At 42.2% G+C, this 21,077-nt stretch overlaps 1 protein-coding gene and 1 non-coding gene across 3 annotated transcripts in view; one reads left to right on the top strand and one right to left on the bottom strand.

Moving 5' to 3' along the window:
• The window catches only part of LTA4H (leukotriene A4 hydrolase), a 29,153-nt gene extending 26,514 nt beyond the window's left edge, over positions 1-2,639 (bottom strand). For both annotated transcript variants that reach the window (XM_054988010.1, XM_054988011.1), the window contains exons 1-2: positions 2,454-2,639; positions 684-814 (exon numbers count right to left, since the gene is read on the bottom strand). In XM_054988010.1, the coding sequence (XP_054843985.1) occupies positions 684-814; positions 2,454-2,606 (284 nt within the window). In that variant the 5' untranslated portion in view covers positions 2,607-2,639. The remainder of the gene's footprint in view (positions 1-683; positions 815-2,453) is intronic.
• A 253-nt stretch (positions 2,640-2,892) lies between these two features.
• TRNAD-GUC (transfer RNA aspartic acid (anticodon GUC)) lies at positions 2,893-2,964 on the top strand. Its single transcript has one exon. It is a non-coding gene; the product is annotated as a tRNA-Asp (tRNA).
• Positions 2,965-21,077: the final 18,113 nt, after the last annotated feature.

The following is a 21,077-nucleotide window of genomic DNA, read 5'->3' as shown; positions in this document are numbered from 1 at the left end:
AATTGAAATGTTTCTAATTGAAGCCTGCGCCCTAATCCTTAGGAGTCTGTACTTCTGCTGCTACAGTTGAAATGTCTTTCCTTGGTGTAGTCATATGATAAAAGCAAAGAGACTAAGTAGATTTGGCACTTCGAAAAGAAAAAGCGCCACAAAGCCCCAAAGAAATTGAAGTGTTACTGCTTCTGAAGTTCTGCCAGGATGGCCTATTTGTACAGGCTGCTAGAAAAGTGAATCTCCGATAAAACCCATTTTAATGCTGATTGGTTATATTGAACTGTTTTATTGATAATAATCTTAGTAAGCCCCCTTGATCCAGAGAAAGGTGGGATAGAAATAATAATTAAATAATTATTTATTAATTATTATTAATTAGTAAAATAAAAGAGATCAATCAGCATCAGCCATCCAAAAATGACATCAGCAGCTGCATGTCAGATCAAAGGTACATTTAGGCTCAACAGCAAGGAGTTAGCCATTTTCCACCACACTTGATAACACTAATGATATCATGTAAAATTCAAAATCTCCGCTCTGGTTTTAAGGTGATATTTTCAATATTGGCATGTCATATGCTAAGACATTGTAGTTAGGCTACATTATGGTAGGAACTTATACGCTAGCTCAGAAACTCCTGAAGCAGGCCATTAGTAAGTGGTTTCAGACATAAATAGAGATGAACGCACTTCCCCAGCTGAAAAGGTAGTGTGATTTCCATTGGTGCTCCTTTGAAGCGATGACGTTGTCCAAGTGCAAATGTTGTCTCCTGTCCATTGACAACCACTTTATGTATTGTTAGATCTTTTGTGTCCAAAACCTGTAAGCAAGTAAATAAGTTAAAAATTAGCCAGTTATACAAGTGCCCTAAACATCTATTTAAAAGATTTAGGAGAGTGGATCAAACAGAGGCAGAAGGATCTTTTAAGCTTCCAATTGGTCACAAGTGCTTTAAAAAAGAAAGGAAGCATAATACTGTAACACAATAATGCAAAAATGTTTAGAGTCTGGTACAGAGAAACAAGTTAATGATTAGAAGTGGGCTACAGGTATTTAGAAGGTTAAATGCAGTAACTCACAATATTTTTGCATTATAGTGTTACAACATGTATTTTTCCTTTAAATTGAATCTTGGAGCATTAAAAACTAAGTTAAAAAAACAGCCAAAGCGATGACCTTTGAGAATCAGGCATACATGAGTCTAAACAACCTTTATGTTATCCCAATGGGGCAAATACCAGCTCCAGGGGATGGGAGGCACAAAAAGAGTTAATTCCTTCTCCCCTGTGCGGCAGCCATAATCTGAACTAAGAGCCCTGCAGTTTGCAGTTTACCAATAAAATACACTCTGTAAATCAATTCATGGATCTCCCAGCATCTCATACATGAAAAGACAAGCTTCTTGCGAAGTTTCTGTGCCGTCTGTTTAACTGTTACAAGGATACGTGAATGTAGACACTTTCTGGCGGGTTCTACACATCATTTTTCTTCAGACTACAAGAACAAGATATTAAAAACTGCTCTACTCAACCACAAAAATATCACTGCACAAAGCCAGATACTTTTCACCTTGAAGTAGTTACAAATAACAGATCTTTTTTGCAATATTATTGCACAGTACTAAAGCCAAACAGCTGATGGAACAAAGAGGATTCACAGCCTTATTTGGCTTAATTATAAAACATTCTTGTAGCCAAATGCTTTGGAAGAATCTACTGTAAATCAGAAGTTTACTTATACAAAAGCAGCAATGAGTATAATTTTCTGTAACTTAATCCCCCAGGGTCACAAAATATTTAGGAGGGTGAGCAACTTTTATGGACAACATCCCAGAAACTGACAAGAAAACATGAAACTGGTTTGCAAGCCAACTTTCTGTGAAAAGAGAAACTTGGACTTAATCTTTGTCAATAGTTTAGAACAAATGTTTCAGCAGAATGAAGATGGCAGAAATAACTTCCACCCCACAACACAGATCACAGCCCTACAAATTATACCCCTTGCCATTTTCATTGTGTTTTTTCATTTGTGTGTGTGCGCCAGCTGTGGATACATCTAGATTAGGTGGACTTTTGGCCAAAAGTGCTGACGTAATCATAACCACTCTGCATTACTTCTTCTTAACTGAAACTCTTGGGCGTTCGCTTTGGCAAGTAAAGATACAATATCAGTGAGTATCAAAGGCCAACGCTGAGGAACCTGAAAGGTAAGAAAGGGCAAGCGCGACACTCATACCATTTATAACTTCAGAACCACACTGGAGAGGTGCTAATAATAGCCTTCCACGAAGAGGCTTTTTGGCTGTCCCTTGGGCGCCCCCCCAACCCGGGCTCCCCTGAGCCGACAACCCCCTTCCCTGCCCACGGGCCCTTGCAAGAAGACGGGCTCTCTCGCGCCGTTCTCCACAGAGAGGCCCGCAGCGCCCACCATGCCCCGCGCGGGGAGGGCGGCAGTGTTACCAAGCAACGCAGGTTGTCGCGTTCTGCCCGCACAGTGAGGGCCGCGGTCCCCCGCAAAGAGCGGCTTTCGAAGTCCACGCGGCAGCGCAAGTAAAGGTGGTGGGTACGGCAGCAGTCGGGAGAGGCGAAGGAGCTGGGATCTGCCTCAGCCATCGTTGCGCTTCAGGCTCAGACTCCCAAGCTAAGTCAGTGCTCAGTGATTAATAGTCGCCGGCCGGCCCGCCCATACCGGGCTGCTACTTCAGGAACGACTCTGGGAGAGGTAGTTCTTGCAAAGGGGAAACAGCTTAGCGCACGGTGAAAATAAGACTACATCTCCCATGATGCATCACGAGGGAAAGCGCCTACGTGGGTAGGGGAAATCTTATATAAATTTTGTTACAGCCTATCAGTGAAAAAAAAGTATAAGTTGATGGGAGAAAAACTTCAACCAAGTAAATCCTCGTTAGTATAGTGGTGAGTATCCCCGCCTGTCACGCGGGAGACCGGGGTTCGATTCCCCGACGGGGAGATACTGATTTTTTTGCTCCTGGCAGACAAATGTATGCGCCTCTGACTTTTCATACTTGCTCCCATTTATAGAATCGGCATTTAATTTTTACATTTACTGTCTTCCCAATAATACCCATTTGTATAAAGGCAATAGGCAAATAAAGAGCAACTCTTGGGTCCAGTAACACCTTAAAGACTAATTAGATTTCCAGGACAAATGAATTAAGACTTATAGTCATGATTTATACTCACATACAAGGAACCTTTGGGCTACTATGAGTTTTGGTCTGCAACGTTTAGATAATAAAAACATTTAGACTAATAAGTTAAACATATTTTTAATTAAGAGGCCTTCCTCTCTCCCCCCATATTCATCTAGTAGCTTTTAAAAAATGTTGTTACTGTAAGTACTACACAAACTGATGGCGGTCACCATTTTTGACAAGGCAACTTCAAAATCTAAAAACAAATGAAGTGGGCATATTCATACGCATATTTTATGTCAAATCAATCTATTTGATTAATCGGTAGAATGAAACTGAGAATATCTTTCATTCAATGGCAGTCACTACATAATTTTCGCTCCTATTAACTTGTAGTTGTGCAGCTGCACTGTCTTGGTTAAAGTGCTGTTTGGCGGTATGAAAACCCTGTCTTTGTCTTTGGTGTCCGAAGGAGGCAAGTCATTCCGGTTGCACTCACTGAACATGCGTGAACTAACCAGTACTTTCAGTCTCTGGGAGGTCATCAAAGGGTGGATCACCCTAAGAATTACAATGTAATTATTTTGCTGGCTTAAATACGGTGTTTAGTTTTCTTTTCTGGGAATCTGACCTCCGTCCTTTTCCATTTTATTTGAAGTCAGATGCTGGTAGTGGCAGTGAGTTCCAAAGACTGATGCTACTCTGAGGTCAAACAAAATGAGATGGAGATTACTGATTTCCCTAATGTCTTCTAAAGCTAAATTTCAGATCTAGGCAGAGGCTTTGAAAGGAAAAAACGATAGGCGCATGTCATTTTTGGGAAACATACTCAGATTCTGGTATTCACAGACCTCACAGGGATGGCTGATTGTCTGCTTTGATGGGTTGATTGATTAAAGATAGTTTAAAGGGACTAAATGCAGTGCCTCCCTTCCTGCCTTCAACACACTGTTGGTATGTAGAGCCTTATATACACTATAATGTGTGTAGGGTAGCCAATGTCTGCACAAGTAGATCTTTGGATTACAGCCATTTTGTTTTGTTAGAGTTATGTTGCTCTTTTCATGGAATCATAGAATCATGGGGGTGGAAGGGAACAATAGGGTCATCTGGTCCAACCCCCTGCACAATGCAGGAAATTCACAACTACTCCCCGACTGCCCCAGTGACCCCTACTCCATGCCCAGAAGATGGCAAAACACCTCCAGGATCCCTAGCCAAACTGGCCTGTGGAAAACTGCTATCTGCCCCCAAGGTGGCGATCGACATTACCCTGGGCATGTAAGAAGGGCCACAAGAACTAAGCACTGATGTAACCCATTCTGCCCTCCCCCTCATGATCTGCCCAGGTTCATAGAATCAGCATTGCTGTCAAATGGCCATTTAGCCTCTGCTTTAAAACTTCCAAAGAAGGAGAGCCTGCCACCTCCTGAGGAAGCCTGTTCCACTGAGGGACCACTCTAACTACCAGGAAGTTCTTCCTGATGTTTAGCCAAAAACTCTTTTGATTTAATTTCCGCCCATTGGTTCTGGTCTGACCTGGTCGGACAGTGGAAAACAACTGCACGCCAGCCTTTATATGACAGCCCTTCAAGTACTTGAAGATGGTTATCATATCACCTCTCAGTCATCTCCAATCCAGGCTAAACATTCTGAGCTCCTTCAACCTTTTTGTCATAGGGCTTGATCTCCAGACTCCTCACCATCTTTGTTGTCCTCCTCTGGACATGTTCCAGCTTATCAATATCCTTCTTAAATTATGGTGCCTAAAACTGAATACAATACTCTAGGTGAGGTCTAACCAGAGCAGAGTAGAGAGATCCCATCACTTCTCATGATCTGGACACTATGCTTCTGTTGATACCACATTTGCCTTTTTAGCTACAATATCACACTGCTGACTCATGTTCAGTGTATGGTCTACTGAGACCCTGAGATCCTTTTTGCACATACTACTGCCAAGAAAAGTCTCCCCCATCCTATAGTTATGCATTTGATTTTTCCTTCCTAAATGCAGAATTTTGCATTTATCTCTGTTAAAATTCATTTTATTTGTTTTAGCCCAGTTTTCCAGCCTGTTAAGATCATCCTGTATCCTTACTCTGTCTTTGACTGTATTTGCTACTCCTCCCAATTTAGTATCATCCACAAATTTAATAAGTATTCCCTCTATTCCTTCATCCAAATCATTTAGAAAAATGTTGAACAGAACAGGACTGATCCCTGAGGAACTGCACTTCTCACTCTTCTCCAAGAGGATGAGGAACCATAACTGGCACTTTTTGGGTGCGATCTGTCATCCAGTTACAGATCCACCTAATAGTAATAGGGTCCAAACCACATTTTACCAACTTGTACCAACAAGAATATTATGTGGAACCTTATCAAAAGCCTTACTGAAATTGAGATAAATTATTTCATTGGGAATAATTTTTACCCCATCAAAAATCAATGAAAGGAGCGGATGCCTACTTCTTCCTGAGGTCTGCAGGCACTGGAGATTTATAACAGAAGCTTACTGCACTTGAGGACGCTGCTGTTCAAAGGTTATACTTGTTTAAGATAGTAACCACCATAAAGCAAGACATGGTCCTTGATTTGCCACTCCAAAAAGATTACAAAAGCAAAGTAAGCTTCATATGGAAAGTATTTTACTCCTTGGCAGTTACTTAATTTTTGTTTGCTTAAGAGTTGGTTGTTCCACAATGATGTTGCAATCTCTGTGATTAGTCCACTTATCTGAAACCAGTCTTTTTAGCTCTTCAGGATTATCCAAGTTATTTTTCTTGTGGCAATAAAGTCATCATCACTTTGTCCCCTCCTTCACATGAAAACGTTTATTGTTATGTAAGCATATCATATCACAGACTTCGCATTTTTCTTTTATTTTAAAATGTATATCCCACTCTTCAAATTGTCAAGAGTACTGGAGCTTCAGAACTTGAGTAAGACACAAAGTATACTTGTGATTTTTACCACATCCACTCTCAGGAGGATTGGTTTTTTCTCTCTCTCTCTTTCATAATGAGAACATTCCTTTCAGAGAGAATAGTTTTATCCAAAGTACTGCAAGCAAAGCCCTACTTATAGAACGGCACTTTCCCTATTCCCTCTTCTTTTTCCACCCCACTACCCCATCCAACATGCTCCTCTTGGGTTCAGCCCCACCCCCCGAGAATAATGGGATCTGCAGCGGGCAAGGGATTGGTAAACTTTGCCCCCTTCTCTGTTAGAGTAAGGAACTAGGATTTGGGTGCTCAAAAGGCATTGTTCCAACACTCTTTGTGCAAGTATATTTTTTCTACATTGAGTCCATATGTAATTGACTATTCGGTTTTCCCTTCCCTCCTCCTCTTTCCTGCCCCTTGAAAGCTTCAGTAAAATACTTTATTTAAAAACTGTGCCCATGTTTAATTTATTTACATAAATGTGCATGTTGCTCCAAGCTCTCCAGACTTAACCAGTGTCCAAGCTTACAGATCTGTCCTTTGTATTTTCTTGTCAATAAATGCATTCACTGCTCTACCCAAATCCATTTTCTTTTGCTTGTTTTTGTTCAATGTCCCCAAATCTCAGTTCTGCTTTCTGAGGTAATATTTATTTATTCTCTGAGGCACTTCAACCCCCTAGTGGTAGGTAAGAGTCACTGCAGGGAGGTGATGCAGACAGGCTCTCAGGAGGCTGCTCTCATAAAGGAAAGGTTATATTATCTGAAGAAGGTGGGTAGCCTTGTTGGTCTGCAGTAGAAGAAGAGCAAGATTTGAGTCCACCTTAGAGAACCTGGTCTCTAAGGTGCAAATAAACTAAAATCTTGATTATCAGAAGAAGGGAAGGAAAGAAGAAGAAAAACCGCAGTAGACATTTAGCAGGGAATAAACGTTTCACTTTAGCAACTCTTAAAAAGCAATGAAAGAATTGCAATTTGTATTTGTGGATCTGTAAGTGTTTATATAAGGTGCAAGTGCAAAGTATCAGTAAAATTCACAATGATCCACCATCAACATCCTTCAACAAGGATCCTGTCTTGATCCTTGTTTCATGATCTTTCTCAATCACAAAACAAGGATCAAGCCAGGATCCTTGTTGAATTGCACTGCTACTACAGTCTCCAAACCGCATGGCTATAGCAGTCTTCTGCAAAATATAAACAACACACTAGAAGAAAATGTGTACCTTACATGGACGTACCTAGTTAATTGTTAGACTGGAACCTTTCTGTTGGAAACGGAAGTCAAAAACGGATGTTATATATTTATATAGTTATTGGATGTTATGAATTGTAATAGGATTTTGATGGTGGATCATTGTGAATTTAACTGATATTTTACACTTGCACCTTATATAAACACTTTCAGATCCACAATTACAAATTGCAGTTCTTTAATTGCTCTTTAAGTGTTGCTAAAGTGAAACGTTTATTCCCTATTAAGTGGTTATTATGGGTTTTTTCTTCTTTTCTATAATTGCCGCGATACTCTTTTGTTTGTATTATTGGAAGAAGGGCGCTGTGACTCATGAAAACTCATATTAAAATGAATGTTAGTCTTTAAGGTGCCACTGGACTTTTGTTTTGCTTTGCAATCCTAAGGGCACTTTCCTGGGAGGAAGCCCCATTGATTAACATGGGACTTACTTATAAGTAGACCCTATGGTTGCTCCCCAATAAACCTAGTTCAATAGTGGTGGACAGCAAAAGCTTTCTAGGCTCCTACAGGCTCTGACACTGAAACATCTGCTCAGCCTTCTTGATACTACACCATTACTAGCTGCCCCCTCCAGCAATGACTGGCACCCTCAAAACTAACTGGTGCCATGCCACCACTGTTTGAAATGTGGGTAAAGCCTGCCCAGATCATTGCTGCATACATGAGTCTGCAGACTACTGACAAACTGCTAAGTCAACTTGTTAATGAGCAAGATTATCTTTAGGCAAATTTGCAAAAATAAAGTTTCAGAATAGTTTGGGGAATGTTTTTATTCATTTCTGGGACAGGAAATAATGAAAAAAGAATCCAGTGCAATGTGTTGCAGATAGCTATGTCTAAAATGTTGATAAACATGAACAAATATGGAGAGCAGAAGAGGGACAAGCCAATTAATAATCCATGTGTGCTCATTTTTATCAAGATAGATATACAGTGTGATCCTAAACAGAGTTACTCCAGTCTAAGCCAATTGATTTCAATGGGCTAGGCTGGAGTAACTCTGCTTAGGATTTCACTGATAGCTATATGCAACATATTACAACTTGTTGGTCAACAAGATTCTTTTTCAATTCTTTTTTATTCTCTTTAAGCCACACATTATATGTTCTTCTCTGTATAAGAAAAATCCATTTAAAATAACCTTTGAGAGAAATGACAGACATGAATGCATTCATTTTCTTCCAATGTGCAGCAAAACTCATAAAGTGAGAAGTGAATGACAGGAAATCAAACAAAAATGGAGGTCTTTATTGCCAGAAATATTAAAGGCAGAGTCTTCAGACCTTGGAAAACAAGGATTCCCTTCTCTCATTACAGACACAAATAAGGAATTGCTCCTATGCTTTGGATTTAGAGTCGGTGGAGCCTGCTATTTATGCATACTAGTCTTCTGAGACTGTTATAAATACCGTTCAATGATGGAAGCAGCGGGCAATAAGAATTGAATCAGGGTAACGTGGAAAGTGCAGTAATTGTTGTTACTTAGGCTAGAATTTTAAAACCATATGGGTAAACTATTAGAACTCAACTGTTAACATTAATAATATATTAAGCTTTTAGTATCCCTGGAAAGATCATTAGTATACATTTCTTCTTTTCCGTTCAAAATCATGTCAAATCTGTCCATCTGAATCTAAAGTGAGTAACTTGTGGGTTATTGCCTGACCTGTGGAACTGCTTGCCTTAATTTATGTTTAATTATATCAACTAAAAAACAATAAAAGAAAACAGTATTTACATCATCTAGTAGTCAGAAGATAATATTATGGATCGATACTAATATGATTTCTGCAAGTGAAGTTATAATTCATGCAATCCTGCATCACTAGGAGAGCAAGCCTAAGCAGGTCTACTCATTTTATTTAGTAGGGCTTACTCCCAGGGAAGTGTTCTTGCATAACAGTAAGTGGCTGGTCCCTATGTTAATCGCAAAAGCGACAACAACAGGTTACTTACTCACTACATAACCAGAAAATCCCCCCAGATCTGGAAAAATGTATTTGGTTAGATCCTATGACTTCCTTCCGTTAAGCTGGATCCACTTTCATCAACGATTCCTTCAGCAGATACAGACATCGCCCATGGAGAATTACTCTTTTCTGATTGAGGAAACCGTATTCTGATGAAGAAAAGTCTCTCTTTAAAGTACCACTATTTGAAGGGAAGTTGGTAGAAAGGAGTCAGATTTATTTTTATTTATTCTAAAACACTTTTACTCTGCTTTTCTTCTTCAAGCAGGACCCAATATAATTTACAATAAAAATTATACAACAGATATAGCCATTTTTTTTAATCATAAAAATACACAGGTGAGATAGATCACAGTCTCTTCCAGCAAAGGCCGGTGCATCTGTGTCACTGATCTTCCTCACCCCTAGAAGGAACTCTCCCTCCTTGGACAACAGCTGACTCCTGAAAACAATAAGGCCTAGATGGTTGTTGGGGGTTTTCCGGGCTGTATTGCCGTGGTCTTGGCATTGTAGTTCCTGACGTTTCGCCAACAGCTGTGGCTGGCATCTTCAGAGGTGTAGCACCAAAAGACAGAGATCTCTCAGTGTCACAGTGTGGAAAAGATGTCTTTTCCACACTGTGACACTGAGAGATCTCTGTCTTTTGGTGCTACACCTCTGAAGATGCCAGCCACAGCTGCTGGCGAAACGTCAGGAACTACAATGCCAAGACCACGGCAATACAGCCCGGAAAACCCCCAACAACCATCGTTCTCCGGCCGTGAAAGCCTTCGACAATACATCAATAAGGCCTAGAGTTGCCAAATCTGGGTTAGGAAATTCCTGAAGGATTAGGAAGGGAGCCTGGAGAGGGAAGGGGCCTCAGTGGGGCATAATGTCATAAAGGCCATCCTACAAAGCAGTCATTTTCTCCAGGGAAAGTGATCTCTGTAATCTGGGAAATCCCGGGAGATCTGCAGAACCCACCTGGAGATTGGCAAGTGGCACTGGCAAACCTAATAAGGTCTTAAGCACAGAAGGAGGCCAGGGTGATCAAACCAACTTTTTAGAAATCAAAAGGAAAAAAATCCTCCATCTCCCCCAAAGCATGGGCTGATTAGATCTGATTATGTTCTAAGAGCACAGAATATTGAACACTGGCAATAGTAAGGTCCAAACCATGTAATTCATTTAATACATAATCTCCATGGAAATTTGCAGCAGGACACCAGTTGTGACTTGTCTGTAGGAACTCAGTTCTAAAGCGCCATTGGGTCCTAATTTGGATTACGACCACAGCAGCTGGGGACAAGGAACTTTAGCCTCCTCCGAGCCATTTTCCTGATCCCAAATGGTCCTTGGGTGTTATGTGTCCCCTCTGGAGGCTGCACATGCAAGCAAATAACAACACTCCAGGACTGCTTCAGGTTGAGAAAATGGGGTGTGAGGGGATGCTGGAGCCCCTCCTCCCTCCATGTCATGATCCAAATAAAAATGGGAGGGGAAATTAGCTTGTGAAGCCCCTGAAAGTTTACAGAATCCTGAAAGGGTGGGATTTTCAAACTGTTTCCTCCTCCTGCAATTCGTTGTGGGCCTACCTTGCATAACAATAATATGATGGGTAGTGGAGAGAGCCATCAGATCATAGCTGACTTAGGTCTAAGGATCCCATTCTCCTGGTGGGGGCAGGGGATCCCCCACTTTCACCCTCCGCCCCCACTTACCTGGCCGGCAAGGGAGGAAGGCACAGGAACGGGCCTCTTGGGCATGCTCCTGGGGCAACACAACTACATCACTGAGGTCATCACACCACCCGGGAGCATTCCTGTGCTTTGCCACGGGCTGATTTGGGCCCCAAGTGGGCCCATTTGAGGCCCAAATCGGTCTGCTGTGAAGGAGGTGCGCCCCCTGTGCCTGTGCATCACTGGAAGTGGCATCACCAGAAATGGCATCACTGCGCAGCCACGGGAATATGCACAGTGCAAGTATGCATGTAACAAAAAAAGAAGGGAAGAAGGAAGTAAGAGCCGCCCCCCGCCATCAGGAGAGTAAGGGGACTGGGTAACCACAACCCCTGCTGGGGGTTTCAAGGTAGGAGACTAAGAGAGGTGGTTTGCCACTGCCCGCCTCTACATAGCATCCCTGGTCTTCTTTGGAGGTCCCCCATCCAATTACTAATGGGATTTACAATCCTATTAAATCCAGCTGTTGTGGCTGTGTTGGGAGACCATCAAATGGCCTATTGACTATACTCACATGCCAGCCATATATGGGAGCAGAAAATGAACACATTTGGTCCCAGCACAACCCCCAGACATCAGTCTGCTCCCACCCACACTTTGAAGCAAGAAGGGAAGGAAATAAGGAAAGGCACTCTCTATTGTAGGGAGGCAATGGTGTACCCAGCAGTGGGCCTTTAAAATCATCACACTCCTAGGAGCTCTGCAGATTAGAAGCTGATTCTCCTCCTGCAAACACAAACTTTTTTTGACAGGATGGTACAAGGGAAGGAATCATGGACATTCCAGGCATATCACTCATACTATTCATTTGGCAGAGGAGACCCTCACTGAAAGCCCAGAGACTCTTCCAGACAAGGGTTTGGGTCCTGGAGCAAGAATCAGGTCCTGAAAAGTAGTTTTCTGTGAGTTTAGGGGGAGACAAACACTAACTACAAGAGAACACAACTGCACATTCAAAGAAGGCATTCTTTTAAAAAAATTAATTTTTTAAAAAAATTAAAAGTAGAAGAGTGGACAGTATGGTAGCAACCTTAAGAATAGTAAACCATGCACAATTTTACATTATTATGGATGATAAACAACAAGACAGTTAAAAACAGTGCATAGAGTAATAACAACAACAACATTCGATTAATATACCGCCCTTCAGGACAAGTTAATGCCCACTCAGAGCAGTTTACAAAGTATGCCATTATTATCCCCACAACAAAACACCCTGTGAGGTGGGTGGGGCTGAGAGAGCTCCAGAGAACTGTGACTAGCCCAAAGTCACACAGCCGGCTTCAAGTGGAGGAGTGGGGAATCAAAACCGGCTCTCCAAATTAGAGTCCCATGCTCTTAACCACTACACCAAACTGGCTCTCAAACAAATGAAAATCAGTTACATAACAGTAAAGAGCAAAGAATATATATAAACTATTTGTTCTCTTCTTATTACTTATGTGTACTCAGCATTTTCTATTCAGCATTCTAAAGTTTGACTTTAATATTAATCCACCTCAAGAATACCCATTCTTTGTTTTTCTTAAATTTCTGCTACTCAGCATTTTCTATTTAGCATTCTAAAATACTAACTTTAGAATTAATCCAGTTCAACAACAGGCATTTTTAGTTTTCCTTAAATTACTACCACTTATTCTAAAAAAGAAGTTTTTCTATTTTTTTCTGAAATTGTAAGATTGGTCTGTTATATAAAAAGGAAGCTAATTTTCCATAAACACCTACTCATACTTTGCCATTACTAGGTAAAATAACCTATTTTTGTGATTCAGCACTAGGTGAAACTTTAAACATTTTCTGTTCAACCTTATGTTCAGCCTCTTACTTGCCATCTCCCCAGTTGCACATGGGCAGTGGAAGCACTGTTGGGAGACAGGAAACAAGGGGTTTAAATTTCACCAAGGAAGAAGAAACTGGAAATAAGGCAACACTTACCTTCTAGCCAGCCTCAAGCCAATCAGCCACAAAACAGAAGGAAGAGGCAAGGCTAGAACCCATGGACTGGATTCTGAAGGCAAGTTAGATGACTGAGGTTGTCAACTCTCTGCTTTGCAAAGCTCCTGTGCTTTTAAAAGCTGCAATGACAGCTGTCCTGTCATTATTTATTATTTATTTATTTATTTATTCAATTTATATACCGCCCATCCCAGGGGCTCTGGGCGGTGAACAGTTAAAATTGATAAAAACAAAAACTAAAATCAATATACAAATAATAAAACAAATTAACAAGGTGCAGTGGTGGGGAGAACCTTCCCCACCCCAAAGGTGGGAGGCTGACATGGCACCGCCCCCTTCAATCACCAAACGCCTGGCGGAACAGCTCTGTCTTACAGGCCCGGCGGAACGATAATATGTCCCGCTGGGCCCGGGTTTCCATTGACAGAGCGTTCCACCAGGCTGGGGCCAGGACTGAAAAAGCCCTGGCCCTGGTTGAAGCGAGGCGGGCTTCCTTAGGGCCGGGGACCACAAGTAAATATTTATTCGCTGATCGGAGCGATCTCCGGGGAACGTACAGGGAGAGGCGGTCCCGAAGATATGCCGGTCCCAACCCACTCAGGGCTTTAAAGGTAAGAACCAACACTTTGAACCTGATTCGGAATTCAACTGGAAGCCAGTGCAGCTGGCGCAGGACAGGTGTGATGTGTGACTGGTAAGGTATACCAGTCAGGACCCGTGCCGCCGCATTCTGGACCAGTTGTAGTTTCCGGATCAGGCCCAGGGGTAGCCCAGCGTAGAGTGAGTTACAGTAATCTAGCCTGGAGGTGACCGTTGCATGGATCACTGTAGCCAGGTCCTGGGGCGTCAGGTAGGGGGCAAGTTGCCTGATCTGACGAAGATGGAAAAATGCAGACTTGGCAACCGCCGTGACCTGGGCCTCCATCGATAGGGAGGCATCCAGGAACACACCCAGACTCTTTACCACTGGCAAAGTTGCCAGTGGTGTCCCATCCAGGGCAGGGAGCTGGATCCCAACATCTGGCAGCCCCTGTCCCAGCTGCAGGACCTCCGTCTTCACTGGGTTCAATTTCAGTCTGCTCTGTTTCAACCATGCCGTCACAGCCTCCAAAGCTCTGGCCAGATTGTCTGGGGCCGTGTCTGGCCGGCCGTCCATCAACAGAAAAAGTTGGGTGTCATCCGCGTATTGATGACAACCCAGCCCAAACCTCCGCACCAACTGGGCGAGGGGGCGCATATAGATGTTAAATAACATTGGGGAGAGTATCGCCCCTTGGGGAACCCCACACACCAAAGGGTGAAGAGCCGATAGATCTCCCCCGAGCGCCACCCTCTGTCCCCGACCCTGGAGAAAGGAGACCAGCCACTGTAAGACTGTCCCCCTAATCCCCACGTCGGCAAGGCGGCTGGCCAACAAATCATAGTCAACCGTGTCAAACGCTGCTGTGAGATCAAGTAACACAAGCAGCGCTGACCCGCCTCGATCCAGATGCCTGCGAAGGTCGTCTGTGAGGGCAACCAAGGCTGTCTCCGTCCCATGGCCAGGACGGAAGCCAGATTGGAATGGGTCCAGGACTAGAGCATCATTCAGGAATTCCTGCAGTTGTACCGCCACCACCCGCTCAATCACCTTGCCCAGGAACGGGAGGTTCGGCACTGGGCGGTAACTGGACGGGTCGGTGGGGTCCAAAGATGGTTTTTTCAGGAGGGGCCGCACTACCGCCTCCTTTAACACTCCTGGAAAAACCCCAGAGCTCAGGGAGATGTTAACAATGGCCTCCAGATGGTCCCGTAGCCCCTCCAAGCTGGCCTTCACCAGCCAGGATGGGCAGGGGTCCAGAGGACAGGTGGTTGGCCTCATCCCCTGCAGGATCCTGTCAACATCGTCCTGAGAGAGCAGGCTGAAATGGTCTAATACGGACCCAGAAGACGGCCAAGGGGTCTCCAGTTCCCTTACTGTATCAACAGTGGGTGGCAGGCCACGGCGAAGGGACAAGATTTTACCCGCAAAATAGCTCGCAAAAGCCTCGCAGCCAATAGTTGAATTAAGAATTTGGTGGTCTCCCTGAGAGAGGGAGACCAAGGACCGAACTGTTTGAAATAATTGAGCCGGGCGTGAGCTAGCGGATGCAATGGAAGCAGCAAAGAAATCCCTCTTTGCTGCTTTCACTGCCACCTCATAGGCTTTCATAAACGTCCTATAAGATGTTCTTGCCTCTTCATCGCGCCCCCGCCTCCACACTCGCTCTAGTCGTCTCAGAGACCGCTTCATCTGGCGAAGCTCCTCGGTAAACCAAGGAGCTACCCGTTTGCGGGCTCGGAGAGGACGGCAGGGGGCAATAGCGTCGATGGCTTCGGAAAGATGGCCTGAAATCATCCTGAAATGTGGTTCTACTCCCTGTTTCCCACACATGTATATAGAGTTTCACTGGGGTCACACTACACAAACAACTCGGCGATATTCTTGTGACATATCTCCAGCAAGGATCTTTTCTCTACTCTGCGCAACTACCCTGTGGGAGACACTTCGTGCCATCCTGGGAGTTAAGCCCCACTGAATAGTCGAGTAGGATTCTGAGTAGACCTGCTTTGGCTGGCACTTCCAGGGTTTCCTTTCAGTACCTCTTTCCCAGAGATATTTTTTTCCAAGCACCACTCGGGAAATACTTGAGCTGACCCAGAGGAGCTGGGAGCTATTTGCCAAAATATGCTTACTCATTGCAGGCATTTCCACACCCACATGCAAAATACAACAGCACAAGATTTTCTTTCTTCTATCCTTTCCTTTCCTTTCAAGAAGCGGTTTCTTTTTTCCAGCTACAACTAGACTAAAAATACTAAGATGATTTCTTAGAGTTGCATTTAGAAAATGGGATATAAATCAAAATAAAATGTCAGAGATGCAGATGCAGCATTCATTGTACAGCCATGCAGCTACTGACTGGACAGTAGTGCTTGCAAGTGATGTTAATATCAGTGCCCAAGAATACAAAACTGGGGGGAAATAGCCATAGTCCCAATGTACTGTCAGACACAATACTGACTTTGCATGCCTAAGCAGAGTTATGCAGAGGGAAATTAATGGTTTTAGAAGGGTGTAACTCTGTTTAGGTTGTACTTCAAGTATATATTTCTGGGAAGAAAGAATCCTAAGGTTTCTGTCTAGCCAAATTAATTTCATTTTGTAATGTGCTTTCTGGAATATTTTTTCTCTATGTATCCATTCTCTATTATGCCTTACTATACAGACATATCAAAAACATAAGGTATAATACAGATTACATTTAGATATGTTTTTTAAACTGCTTTGCTGGAGCACATTAATTATCATGAACATCGGCGCCACTGAAAGAATCTGAATGGAGCAACACACTTAAGTGCTAATATAATACAATGCGCATACTTTCCAGCATCTGAAATATGGCTCAGGAAGTAAGCTGACTGGCAGGCAGACATTTAATTGCTACAGTGGAGCTGTTGTGCCAGACAGCCATCATACCGCCTTCCTGTCAGAATGTACCTTGAAGAAAAGCCAAAGTAACAACTTTGGTTAAGAAGGGGGGAAGGAAACACTACATTTTGTTGCATATGTGTTCCAGAAATGTTCCACGGGCCAAACAAGATGGGATCCATTTAATTAGATGTAATCTCTTTTTTTCATGAAATTTTACTAGAGACCAGGATATATTTTTTTGCCTTAGGTAGCCCTATGTCATCAGACATAATACATTATGTATAAAAAACTCAAGAATATTCACTCACTGAGATCACTTGATTGGCTAAGCATTCTAACACCTCTTTTTAGAGAAAATAAATTGACTTCTACAGTGGACCACTTGCTCACCTTTTTAGAGTCTACAACAAGTGACATTTTAAAAGATGTTTTTTTAAATATTAAATAAAAATTAATAGTAAAAATCAATGTCATAAAATTTGGAACATTCATATCTTAAGTTTAAGATCAATATTTTAAAAAGACGACCTCTTCTTTTCTCATTTTGATCTCTAAGAACACCCGCTAGATTAGAATATCATCAAGACACACAAATAAAAGGGAATAAGGTTTTGGTGGTGATTTCATAATACTGAAATGCTTCCCCCCGTCCTAGTTTCATCAAGACTCTTATCTGAGGGATTCATGATTAATCTTTTCTCTTTTTTAAAATATCACTTGCAATTTATGCAACTTGCAGGTGCTAACAGGATGCTTGGAGAGATGTGGCCCATCACCTGCATGGCATGCCTTTGACCACCTTGGCTTCTAACCTACCTCGGGAAGTTGGGTGAGGGTCTGATGGAAACCAAACCTGTTCTATGATTATTCCCTGCTTTTGGAACTCCATTTTGAGGTGTGTTCACCTGTCACCACCTTTGTCGTGTTTAACTGGTGTTATTGATTTCTATATTTAGCAGAAGGGAGACATGTAAAATTTGGATACAAACAAGCATAAGTGTGTGGCAAGGAAGGGAGGGGTGTTGGCTGAAATGGGATGACCCACGCAGACGCTTTCAGCATAGTCATAACACTCTGTTAGGACTAGTATGCCAATCCCTCAGCTCACCCTCTTTGCATATCATCTTCCACCTGACTCAGTCTTTGCCTATACTCTTCAATTACCTTTGGGGTTCTGAGGGTGTTACAATATGTGTAACAATATTTTTAAACAACAGAGTAATACAAATGGCAACAATGGAGTTCTAATTTATGGACAGTTTCAGAGTATGCCCTAGAGACAATGTGAAACTTCCCTGTTTGCAGACTGGTGCAAAGTAATTTTAATGTCTGTGTGCCTTATGCTATCAATACTATTTGTCTGGATTTTAAGACTATTCTTGCTCTATTCTTGCAGAACAGAGTTGATCTTAAGGCCTGGCAGAGGGACTCAACAAATGCATCTGAACAAAAGTTGGTTGCACTGTAAATCAGCATAATCCTTTTTAGAAGTCCAGGTAAGTGAATCATGCACATACCAATAGATTACATTTAATACGTTGCACCTAAGATCAGAATGTATCAACCCCTGTGTATGGACCCTCTGTTGGGCAGATTATGTATTTTGGAAACCAGAGAAAGTGCTACTGTATATATATATATATATAAAATCATGTAACTGTTTGTATTAGATTATTTCACATCTCTGATACTTCTGTATTTTTCAGAATGTGAGAACGGAACTATGAATAAAAGATTCCCATTGTTTACATTTTCTTTTGTGTGACTCTGTTTGGAACTTCACGTACATGCTTGTTTAGCTGAGCTATGTATGCGTGTGGATAGGGCAGGCACTCCTCCCTAAGGAAGCTATGACAGAAGGTCTGTGTAAATGTGCTTCCTCTTCCTTTTACTCCCCAACTTTAAGGTCAGAGAATCTGGAAAATCCTCCTCCACCCTGTGATTTGATCTGATGATTGCAATAGTGCCACTGTTCCTGTAGCCCCCTCCACTTCCCTTGCCTTCTCCACCCTTTCCTTTCCTAGGCTAGTTGTTAACTCATTAAAATCTGAAGAATTGCTGTACCATTCCACAGAGATAAAATAAAAGGCAGAAAATGGGATAAGGGAAGCAACAACATTGCAGACATCTACCACGAGTTCGAATGACTCTTGAAAAAGCCCTCCGGTCATCCTGGATTAAAGCATAAGGGAGCACCTCTGATCCACCTGCTATGTTTTCTCCTTTTCTATTTTGTATATTCAGTCATAGAGACATGTTGAAAGCATTTTTATAACTTTGAATTCACTTCAGCATTTAACTCCTTCACACATTTGATGGATAAATCAGAAACTGAAGCGAGAGATAAGGTGTGTGTGTGTGTTATGTGCCATCAAGTCATCTCCGACCTATGGCAACCTTATGAATGAAAGACCTCCAAAATGTCCTATCTTTAACAGACTTGCTCAGATCCTGCAAGGATTTTAAAAAATAAAGGGATCCTGAGCCACCTCTCTCATGTATAAAAGATATTACCTTTGGTGGGTGAACTCAGCTCCTTAGAGAAATACAGTTATCTGTAAAAAGCCAAGATAATCACCAAGTATAATTTATTTATAACCTGCTTTTCAGACAAAACTGACTCTGAAGATGGCTTACAATCCATCACAAAGATACAATAGGAAGATATTTTTTTCTGCATACTTGGAGAGTTTCCCCCAAGTTGGCAGCACCCTCTACTTTGGCTGTGGGTGGTCTGGTTTTCCTGTATTCATCACCTGCATAGGGCTAGCAACAGGAAAAGCAGGAGATAAATAAATTACACCAAAGTATCAAAAACATGTTTATTTCTTATGATGTACTTTTGGAATACCATGGTAAGGGAATAGCCCTTGCATTTCTGAGCAGGAAAGTCACGTTCTCTGCACAAATAATTATGCACTGCAAAGACTCACAACTTGGCTGGGCCCCTAATGTATATATTATTCTTAAAAATTAATTTAGCACTGGTTAATAATGTAGATATCTGAACAACTGGGACCCCAAAACTGAAAGGGATGGAATCACTGGGTCTATTCCATACATGTTGCATTTTAGTCAATAATATATAATTAAAAGAGCAAATTTATAGACGTTAGCTATTGGCTAATCTTTAGAAAAGATTTCTCCCTACAGAAGTATGTCCAAACTTTTCCCTGTTAAGCCTTAGTACATGAGTGGTGGAATAATATTAACAACTGTACTCCTTCTGTGTCATACTTGCTTCCATGGTCTGACTTGCATTGAAGACCAGAAAGTGAACCTGCCATTCACTCGGCATCCACTGTCACCATTGGAACTATTACAAGCAAATCCATTGTGCCTCCTTGACACCTGCTTTTTGTAGCTGGAATCCAGAAAAGCCATATTGGTCTATCCCACTAGTCATACCAAAGAAAGGACCATGTGCAGCTGGGTTTCTGATGTTGCTGTTTTGGCTCTAAATAAGCAGATTTGAGTGCCAGCTTCAGGAAGCATATGGTTAATAATGGTCCAAAAGAGTGAGAACCACTGTAGTGACACAGAATTGCAAGCATGGACTATGGTCAAAATGGACAGAGACAGGAGAGGGAGCTCTTACCACATTTGTAAGGAGAGAAGTTGTGTGACAGTGTCCTGCTTACCCCTGTCAAGACAGAACAGTTCACCCTCCTGTCACTAAAGCCAAGCCAGCAGAATTGTATTTTATCTCTTAAAATTGCCTCTCTATTTTCTCTCTAATAAGTTTGTTCTTTGGACAGACAATATCAAGTGAAGGTGCATGAAGGTAAAATGAAGGCTCTTTTGAAACTTCTTTTAGTAGTGAGGTCCATTTTGGTCTGCCTCTTCTCCTGCCATAGTTGTTTCCCCCAACTGTTTTAATTCCCTTTCTCATAATTTCTGTGGTTTTCAAAATTTATGTCCTATAGCCGCTATGCATTTCCTGTGTCCTACTCTGAATCATTGGCTGTCATGATGACATGTCACCACATGTTTGCTATTGGAGGCTAGCTATCCTCAGTATGGGAATTATCTTGTGGGTTTCCACAAGGAGCAATCTTGTCCCCCATGTTATTCAACCGTTATGTAAAGCCTTTAGGAGAACTCATTCATAACTATGGAATTTGATGTCATCAATATGCAGATGATACCCAGCTGTATATCTTGTTAGCCAAATCCCCTGGCAATGCAGGGGAGGTACTCAGTTGCTGCTTCACAGCTGTTGTCAACTAACTGAAAGCAAACACATTAAAATTGAACCCAGACAAGACAAAAGTGATGCTGGTTGGAAAAGCGGCCATCTTAAAGGACATTGTGCTTCTGACCTTTGATGGGGTCCAGTTGACCCTGGCAGACTCAGTAAAGAGCCTAGTGGTTATTCTCAATCCAGTGCTGCTGCTAGAGAAGCAAGTTAATAGAGCTGCTGAAAAAAGGCCTTTTCACAACTCAGATTAGCCCGGAAGATGGCACCCTACCTTTAAACAGCTGATTTGACCACCTGGATTCATGGCACAGTAACCTCAAGACTAGACTACTGTAATGCTCTCTACATAAGTTTCCCCTCAAAGTTGCATTGGAGACTCCAACTGGTGCAGAAAGCTGCAGCTCATTTACTCTCAGGAGCTA

This window comes from Eublepharis macularius, chromosome 9 (genome assembly GCF_028583425.1).
Source record: "Eublepharis macularius isolate TG4126 chromosome 9, MPM_Emac_v1.0, whole genome shotgun sequence".
NCBI classification, from domain to species: Eukaryota; Metazoa; Chordata; class Lepidosauria; order Squamata; family Eublepharidae; genus Eublepharis; species Eublepharis macularius.
This window is presented reverse-complemented; position numbering and strand designations above follow the sequence as displayed.